The sequence below is a fragment of the Raphanus sativus genome, unplaced genomic scaffold (assembly GCF_000801105.2).
Source record: "Raphanus sativus cultivar WK10039 unplaced genomic scaffold, ASM80110v3 Scaffold3445, whole genome shotgun sequence".
Lineage (NCBI taxonomy): Eukaryota > Viridiplantae > Streptophyta > Magnoliopsida > Brassicales > Brassicaceae > Raphanus > Raphanus sativus.
Window position 1 is genome coordinate 894 of NW_026618751.1, and position 10046 is coordinate 10939.

Below are 10046 nucleotides of genomic sequence, written 5' to 3' on the forward strand. Positions count from 1 at the left end.
GATGAATGGACTCCTTGATACTCCTAGACTTCTAATCCGGATATGACACACCGAAGAAGAGATCCTTGGGTTGTTGGATATTACTCACCAACAAGATCACTCGCCGACTTGAGAACAAGAGGAAGAGAGAACAAAAGAGGAAAGGTTTTTGATAAAAGATAACTTGATAGATATTAGGGTTTGCGGACACACTTATATAGTGAGGCTTGTACATGCACAAGCTCACTAACTTAAGGGAACACTCTCCCATTGGTTCAAATAAAAATAACATAAAGTCTGAAAATAAAACCCACAACATAAGGGTTGGTCCGAGATCATCAATGAGAAAAAATGTAAGTAACATATGGCCTCATTAAAAACCTATCTTTGCAAAACCCAATTGGGACAAAAACAAAGATAGGGAAAAAGAGCACACATATGCTACTTGCTCACTGATGATCATGTAGAAAAGAAAAAGAAAGAAAAGAAAGAAAAGAAATCATGTAGAAAAAGAAATGGCTTGAATGGTGGTGAGTGTGTCTTGGTTGATCAAGCTACTTCCAAGACCTTCTTCTTGCTTCCATGCTATCATGAGTAATCCTCCAATGGCTTGCTTGAGTTGTCTACTCTTTGAACGAGTGATAGGACCTTCTGGTATGGTTAAGACATCTTCAGCAGCTGGCTCATCTATCATCACACCATCTTCTTTAGTCTGCTGGTCCATGATCACATCATCCCCTCCCTCTTGAAAAGGATTTGACCTCAAATCAAGCTCATCTGCAACAAAAGGGATCAAGTCAGTAACATTGAAACTGTTGCTAATATCATACTTACCTTGGAGATCAAGTTTGTAGGCATTGTTGTTAATCTTCTGGATGATTTCAAAAGGGCCATCAATCCGCGGCATCAGCTTGGACTTTCTCTCATTTGGGAACCTCTCCTTGCGCATGTGAACCCATACTTTATCACCAACATCCAAGATCATCTCTCGTCTGCCTTTGTTTGCTGTCTTGGCGTATTGCTTTGTCTTCTCAACAATGTTCTTCCTAGCCTGCTCATGGAGTTGCTGTACCATCTCTGCTTTCTTTTTTCCATCTATACTGACCCTAGCACACTCAGGTAAAGGCATTAGATCCAAAGGAGAGATGGGATTGAACCCATAAACAATTTCAAAAGGAGAATACTTAGATGCAGAATGCTGAGCATGATTGTAAGCAAATTCACAGTGTGGCAAATATTCTTCCCAAGTTTTCAAGTTCTTTTTAATGAACGCACGCAAGAGAGTTCCAAGAGTTCTATTAACTACTTCAGTTTGACCATCTGTTTGTGGATGACATGTAGTAGAGAACAACAGCTTAGTACCTAGCTTAGACCAAAGAGTTTTCCAAAAATAACTAAGAAATTTGGTATCTCTATCTGAAACTATGGTCCTAGGCATGCCATGAATGCGCACAATCTCTCTAAAGAACAGGTTAGCAACATGTGATGCATCATCAGTCTTATGACAAGCAATGAAATGGGCCATCTTAGAAAATCTATCCACAACAACAAAGATAGAATCCTTACCTGTCTTAGTCCTCGGCAAACCCACAACAAAATCCATAGATATATCATTCCAAGGGTGAGTAGGAATAGGCAAAGGAGTATACAAACCGTGATGTTGAATCTTTGATTTGGCTGCTTTGCAAGTTGCACACCTTCCACAGATTCTCTCAACATCTCGTTTCATATGTGGCCAAAAGAAGTGATCCTGCATCACTTTAAGTGTCTTGGCAATGCCAAAATGTCCCATTAAGCTTCCTCCGTGGGCTTCCCTAACAAATAAATCTCTTAAAGAACAGTTAGGCACACACAATCTGTTATCATAGAATAGAAACCCATCCTGCCTAAAGTAATGTCCAGCAGCATATTTTTCACAAGATTTATAAGCTTCCTGAAAGTCAGAATCAGTTGCATACATTTCTTTGAGCTGTTCAAATCCTAGCAATTTAGCATCAAGAGTTGTTAAGAGAACATACCTTCTGGATAGTGCATCAGCAACTACATTTTCCTTACCTTGTTTGTATTTGATCACATAAGGAAAAGTCTCAATAAATTCAACCCATCTGGCGTGTCTCTTACTAAGCTTGTTCTGGCCTTTGAGGTACTTCAGAGATTCATGATCAGTGTGTATGACAAACTCCTTGGGCCATAGATAATGTTGCCAAGTCTGTAAAGCCCTCACCAAAGCATAGAGTTCCTTGTCATAGGTAGCATAATTGAGAGTTGCTCCTCCAAGCTTCTCACTGAAGTAAGCTATGGGCCTCTTTTCCTGCATAAGAACAGCACCAATACCAATCCCTGAGGCATCGCATTCTATTTCAAATGTCTTATTAAAATCAGGAAGTATAAGGAGAGGGGCATTAGTAAGCTTCTCTTTTAGGCATTGAAAGGCAAGTTCTTGTGCTTCTCCCCATTTGAATCCGATCTCCTTCTTGATCACCTCAGTCAGTGGAGCTGCTATTGTGCTAAAGTCTCTCACAAATCTCCTGTAGAATCCAGCTAGTCCGTGGAAGCTTCTCACATCACTTATGGTCTTAGGAATCGGCCACTCTTGTATAGCTTTCACTTTCTCTTGATCCACCTTTACTCCATCTGCACTCACAACAAAGCCTAGGAAGACCAAGTTATCCGTACAGAAAGTGCATTTCTTAAGATTTGCAAACAACTTTTCTTTCCTTAACACATCAAGAACAGTCCTAAGATGACCTATATGCTCTTCTAAGCTCTTAGAATAGACCAGAATGTCATCAAAATAAACAACCACAAACAATCCTATGAAAGATCTAAGCACATGGTTCATCAATCTCATGAAAGTACTAGGAGCGTTTGTTAAGCCAAAAGGCATTACCAACCACTCATACAAGCCATGCTTAGTCTTAAAGGCTGTTTTCCACTCATCCCCCTCTTTCATCCTAATCTGATGGTATCCACTCTTCAAATCTATCTTAGAGAAAACACTGGAACCATGCAACTCATCAAGCATATCATCTAATCTAGGAATAGGGTGGCGATACTTCACTGTTATATTGTTGATAGCTCTGCAATCAACACACATGCGCCAGCTTCCATCTTTCTTTGGGACAAGGAGTACTGGTACAGCACATGGACTCATGCTCTCACGGATATGGCCTTTCTCCATTAGCTCCTCAACCTGCCTTTGTAGTTCTTTAGTCTCCACTGGATTAGTTCTGTATGCTGGTCGGTTAGGAAGAGTAGCTCCTGGAACAAAATCGATCTGGTGCTCAATCCCACGAATTGGTGGAAGTCCATTGGGATTATCTTCTGGGAATACATCACCAAACTCCTGTAAAAGATCTGACATCTCACTCGGATACTCCGGTGTACAATCAGTTAGATTCAAAAGAGTTTCTTTATAAACAAGTAATAGAACAGGTTGTTTAGAGAAAAGAGATCTTTTGATATCACCAGTTTTGGCATAGAAGTTGAGATGCTTGTTTTTCTCTGGTGGGAGATCTATTTCTTTCTTCTTTTGCATCTGTAACTGATCTTGATGCACTTCATTAGGAGTCAGAGGTACTAGGGTGGTTTTCTTGCCATTGAACTCAAAAGTATGCTTATTAGCAAAACCATCATGTGTAACCTTCCTATCATACTGCCACGGCCTTCCAAGTAAGATATGACTTGCTTCCATTGGTATCACATCACAGAGAATCTCATCTTCATATCTCCCAATGGACAAGGGTATGGAAACCTGAGTAGACACTCTCATTTCTCCCTTCTCGTTGAGCCACTGCAATCTATATGGTTTGGGATGTTTCTGAGTGCTCAAACCAAGTTTCTTCACTACTGTCTCGCTAGCAACATTGACACAGCTCCCACCATCAATGATCAGGCTACATATCTTTCCTTGAACCATGCAGCGTGTATAGAACAAGTTTTCCCTTTGATCAAGCTCATCTGATTTGCTTCGCAAGCTAAGAGTTCTTCTTGCAACCAACAATCTTCCTCGGACTGGTTCCACTTCAGTTTCTTCTTCAGAGTGCTCCTGGTCAATCTCAGCTTCCTCATCCTCAGATTCAAACTCTCCATTGTCCAAAAGAACCATGACACGCCTGTTGGTGCACTCATTGGCATAGTGGCCACGCCCCTGACATTTAAAACACTTAACATCTCTGGCCCGTGAGGTAGTAGCTTCAGATTTTCCTTTATCTTTGCTGTAGCTGTTGCTTAGCTTTGTATCATCTTTCGGTTGAGGCTTACTGTCTCGTTGATACTCTGGTTTCTCATCTTTGGCCTGCTGATACTTGTTGTTACTGTAACTCCCCCGTGGATGGTGCTTCCTCTTAACTTGTTGCTCCACAAGAATCGCCTTGTGTAACATTTCTTCCAACTCCACATAGTGTTGCATCTCCACATTGTCCTGTATCTCTCGGTTAAGACCTCCAAGAAACCGAGCCATAGTGGCTTCTCTGTCCTCTGATATGCAAGCTCTCAACATTAACAATTCCATCTCCTGGAAATACTCCTCAACAGATCGTGATCCTTGTGTGAGCTTTCTTAGTCTCTGGTGAAGGTCACGATGATAATGGCTTGGAACAAACCTTCTACGCATTGCCGCTTTCATCTCAGCCCATGTCTCAATAGGAAACTCCCCATTACGCCTCTTGTTTGTAACCAACTGATCCCACCAGCTCAAGGCATAATCATAGAACTCAGTGGCAGCAACTTGAATCTTCTTAAGCTCTGGGTAGCGTTGACAATTAAAGACTAGCTCAATCTTCTTTTCCCACTCTAGATAAGCATCTGGATCAGCTTTGCCATGGAAAGGAGGAATCTTTAGCTTTAACCCAGCAAGCTCATTGTGTTGACGATGATCACGTCTGTGTCTACGGTTGCTACGGCTGCTACGGCTGCTGTGTCTAGAATCTGAACTGTGCCGAGCCCTCTCATAGTAGTTATCAGTCTCCTCTGAACCCTCATGCTCACGTCTACCATGTTCAGGCCTATCTTGCCTTGGTTCACGCCTATTCTGCCTTGGTTCACGTCTATTCTGCCTTGGTTCATGTCTAGGTTCTGAAGACTGAGCATCAAGCTCTTCGCGGAAGGTACCCAACCTTGTTTCCATCATAGTATGCATTCGACGAGTCAAAGCTTCCAGCAATGCTTTATGTTCGAGACTAACTCCTTCATCCTCTTCTGTATCTCCTGCCATAGAACCTGAGACAACAAAAGAAACAACCAGTAAGTAGTTCAAAACACAAAACAAGATAGAATCAGATAAGGAAACAAGCAACAAAGATCAAACTTGAACAACACGGATCAGATTTTAAAAAAAAAAATTTTAAACCCTTATATCAACAGATCACAACCACGAAATGGTAAAAAATGATTCAACAATCACAGATCTAGTGATATAAGAACAGATCAAAGCAACAAACTTTAGATCTAAAAATTTTAAAAATCGAAAACAGTGAGAATATGGATGGTTCTTTTCGAAAACTCTCTCAAACTCTTAGATCTATCAGGTTTGAAACAAACAAACACAGATCTATCAATCGTGATGAACTAGATGAACGGATCCACACAAAATAAAGAGAAAGAACAACACTTCCCTAGCCAGAGTTGCTCTGATACCACTTGACACACTCCTAGGATGCTTCTCTGGTTAGATCTGGATAGAGCCTTGCAAGAACGAATCAGAGACTCAAGTTCTTCAAGGGTTGTGGAATGAATGGTGACACAAAGAGTGATGAATGGACTCCTTGATACTCCTAGACTTCTAATCCGGATATGACACACCGAAGAAGAGATCCTTGGGTTGTTGGATATTACTCACCAACAAGATCACTCGCCGACTTGAGAACAAGAGGAAGAGAGAACAAAAGAGGAAAGGTTTTTGATAAAAGATAACTTGATAGATATTAGGGTTTGCGGACACACTTATATAGTGAGGCTTGTACATGCACAAGCTCACTAACTTAAGGGAACACTCTCCCATTGGTTCAAATAAAAATAACATAAAGTCTGAAAATAAAACCCACAACATAAGGGTTGGTCCGAGATCATCAATGAGAAAAAATGTAAGTAACATATGGCCTCATTAAAAACCTATCTTTGCAAAACCCAATTGGGACAAAAACAAAGATAGGGAAAAAGAGCACACATATGCTACTTGCTCACTGATGATCATGTAGAAAAGAAAAAGAAAGAAAAGAAAGAAAAGAAATCATGTAGAAAAAGAAATGGCTTGAATGGTGGTGAGTGTGTCTTGGTTGATCAAGCTACTTCCAAGACCTTCTTCTTGCTTCCATGCTATCATGAGTAATCCTCCAATGGCTTGCTTGAGTTGTCTACTCTTTGAACGAGTGATAGGACCTTCTGGTATGGTTAAGACATCTTCAGCAGCTGGCTCATCTATCATCACACCACACCATCTTCTTTAGTCTGCTGGTCCATGATCACATCACATGTTCTTCTGGAAAGTATGCCAAGGAGCAAACTGCTTGAGTAGGATGAGCAACTGCATTGGAGTTGAAGTACACTCTAGTGCTGGTCCAGTTTGATGGATCTTTCCTCACCCTAGTGCTCCTTCTCAATGGTTGGATCTCCTCTTCTTCTTCCTGCTCTTGATCACCACTATACTGACCAGATTCTTCAGCTTCTCCAGCATCATCTTGATCATGAACTGATGAAAGATCATCCTCTGGTGCATCTTCATTTTCATTTCCCCCCTCAGGATCAAGATGAGCTGTCTCAATAGTTGGTTCTGCCTCAGTATGACCCTCAGCAGCTGGTACTTCTGATATTGAGGGCGCCACACCACCACTTGTAGGCTGGCTGACTCCCAAGTTCTCCAAGATAATTCTCAGGTTGTTTGCCCTATCAGATGGTCCTTGTGAGAGATATCTAAGGTTTTCCCAGCTCTTCTCATCATAGTACCCTTTTGATTCCACAAACTTGACATCTCTGGACACCATCACCCTCCTAGACTCTGGAATGTAGCATTTGTATCCCTTCTGCGTGTGAGTGTAACCAATAAACATGCCCTTGACACTCTTGGCCTCTAGTTTGTTTCTTTGTTCACCTGGTGTCAAGACATAGCACACACACCCAAACACACGCAAATGATCTAATGGAGGTTTGATTTTGTTTAATACCTGAAAGGGAGAGACATCTTTGAGAACTTTTGTGGGAATCCTGTTGATTAGGTAGCAAGCTGAGATCACAACATCTCCCCAAAAACATTTTGGGACATTGGTGTGGAACATCATGCTTCTTGCAACCTCCATAAGATGTCTGTTCTTCCTTTCAGCAACTCCATTTTGTTGAGGTGTGTATGGGCAGCTTGTTTGATGGATAATGCCATGTTTTGCTAGATGTTGTTTAAAAACATTGCTAGTGTATTCCCCACCATTATCAGACCTAAAAATTTTGATCTTAGAATTAAAGTGGTTAGTTACATAGTTTTGGAAGTTAATAAAAGCTTCTAAAACTCTATCTTTACTTTTAATCAGGGTGAGCCAAGTATATTTTGATTTCTCATCTATGAATGTCACAAAATATTTATGGTTTTCTCTAGATGCAATTGGGGCAGTCCACACATCAGAATGCACTAGATCAAAACAATTTTCATACATAGTCATAGATTGAGGAAAAACAGTCTTGCAATGTTTGCCAAGAATACAAGCCTCACATGATTCATTTTTAAAAGAAAGATTAGGCAACATTAAACTCAAAGCACGAGAATGGGATGGCCTAATCTAGCATGCCACAACTCATTACTAGCTAAAACAGAACTAAAAGCAGTAGATAAATCTGATAGGTTGGTGTCTTCAAGCAAATAAAGCTCTCCCTTGCTCACACCTTTGCCCAGCATCTTACTGGTCTTAATATCCTGAAAGCAAACATCATTAGGACTGAAAATAACATTGCAATTCAAGTCATTAGTTGCTCTTTTAACAGATAAAAGATTTGATGTGAATGCAGGCATATATAAAGCTTGAGATTCTTTATTAAACAAGTTCAGATTTCCTACTCCCTCAATTGGAATTTTATCACCATTTGCAATCATAACACTGCCTAGAGCTGGTTTAATATCACTGATAAGTCTAGCATCCCTAATCATATGATGAGAAGCTCCTGAATCAATGATTAAAGGTCTAGCAGCGTGATATGCATTTTGTATGGAAGTTAAGGCATGAATACTTTGGTTACCAGAGTTTGCATTGAAGGCTTTGATCAAAGCTTCAATGTCTGACTTCCTGATGAAGGCATCCTCATGGGCTGGCTGGGACAGGGCGTGAGAGGTAGAAGCACCAGTGTGAGTGGTAGAGATCATAGCCCTTCCACCATCTCCCATGCGCATGGAGCTTGGAGCTAAGTTGTCCTGAGCTCTTGCTTCATGAGCTCTGGGCTGATTGAACTTGTTGGCTGAGGCTGGTCTTAGATGAGGATGGAGGATCCAGCAGTTGGTTTTGGAGTGTCCTGTCTTCTTGCAATGCTCACAAGTTACTGACTTGTCTCCTCCTCCTCTTGGTTTAAAGTAAGCTTTGTTGGCAGCACCACTTTCTATCTTCTCAGCCTTATGCGCCATTGATAAATCTCCTTTGCCACCACCAAATAACCCATCTGAGCCTATCTCCTTTTGCAGCTGAGCACATACTTCATCATAGCCTGGTAACTCCTTATCTCTTAATATGTGTCTGACCACATCACTGAAGCTTGGGCTTAATGTGAGAAGTAGTCCAAAGACCTTATCTTGCTCACGCCTTTCTTCAAGTACCTCAGGGTCATTAGAGCTTGGTCTTAACATCTCTAGCTCAGACCATAGCTGACTGTACTTCCCAAGATGCTTGGTGAAGTCTCCTTCTTCTTGCTGCAGGTTGTTGATGGATTTCTTCACTTCATAAATCCTGGTGAGGTTTGAAGTGTTGCCAAACACTCTGTGCAGAGTATCCCACAACTGTTTTGGTGTTGTGCAGTGACAATAGGTGTCCAAGAGTGGACCATCAAGAGAGCTATGCATGATAGACAGCACCATGAGATCTTCCTGTCTCCATTTACCTCCAAGAGCTGTCATGGTCATCCTAGACCAAGTAATGTAGTTTCCTGGTCCCTTGAGTGTAACTGGAATGCGCACTGTGTAGTTGTTCTCCATGTTTCTAGGTTGGGCGCCAAGAAGATTTGAATTTTCAAGGCTGAGATTGAGAGAGATATGTTCTGGAAATGAGTGAACTCAAGTCTAGAACTAGAATAAACTCTCAAGATATAGAAATTAGGACAGAACAGAGTGAGCACAACCAAGAAACAAAAATATCAAGAACACTCAAGAACACAAATTTATTATCCACTAGATAAAAGAAATCTGTAGAGAAATTTGTGAAAAAGAAATCAGAGAATCAAGAGTAAATGAAATGAGAGTAAATTTGCGGAAGTGAGAGAAGGAATCAGGAGCTTAATGCTCTGATACCATGTTAGAAATCTTAAGAACAGAGTAAAGGATTCAAGAACAAGAGAGAGAGTAAAGAGAGAGAGAGAGTGACGATTTGAAGAGTAAAGAAGGAGAACTGATTTCCTTGACTATACTTGTGTGACAATTACATAGTTATATAGGCAAGTAGCCTAATACAAGAAACTATAAACAATTAGATACAATAAACAAAGAAATTACTAAAGAATGGTGAAGGCTCTGGTCGTAGATAGTGACCTGACCTGAACGATCATCTCTCCTCCATTCCTTAAATGTATCATGTGACTTTAACTATAAACAATTCATCCTCTTTGTCTCATTGCCTCCAACGGTCTTCTCTCTTTGTTTTATAGTGATCAGTGTCTCGCCATAACTTGCCTTGACTTCTAAGTATCATTTACTCTTGGTTGATGATAGCTTGAGAGTCAAGCATTGTACGGCCAGACTTGATATGCAAGTAAGCTCGGATCTATTCTTCTTCAGCTGATTCAAGATCCTCTCTTCTTCTTTAGTTGCCTTTGTCAATACACAACTCCTATGAGATTTATTCAACTTCCTGGTTATTCTCCACTGATTAGTGGTTCCAAATAAAGCT

General features: G+C 40.7%; 1 protein-coding gene across 1 annotated transcript; it reads right to left on the reverse strand.

The window, feature by feature from the left end:
- Positions 1-940: 940 nt before the first annotated feature.
- Positions 941-7025, reverse strand: LOC130506596 (uncharacterized; the record flags this gene model as incomplete). Its single annotated transcript, XM_057001274.1, has 9 exons — positions 6940-7025; positions 6629-6819; positions 3041-5199; positions 2870-2938; positions 2656-2746; positions 2462-2613; positions 2101-2290; positions 1677-1959; positions 941-1085 (listed from the first exon to the last, which is right to left on the reverse strand). Coding segments are annotated over exons 1-9 (3366 nt in total), but the record flags the coding sequence as incomplete, so codon positions are not given.
- Between the last annotated feature and the right edge of the window lie 3021 nt (positions 7026-10046).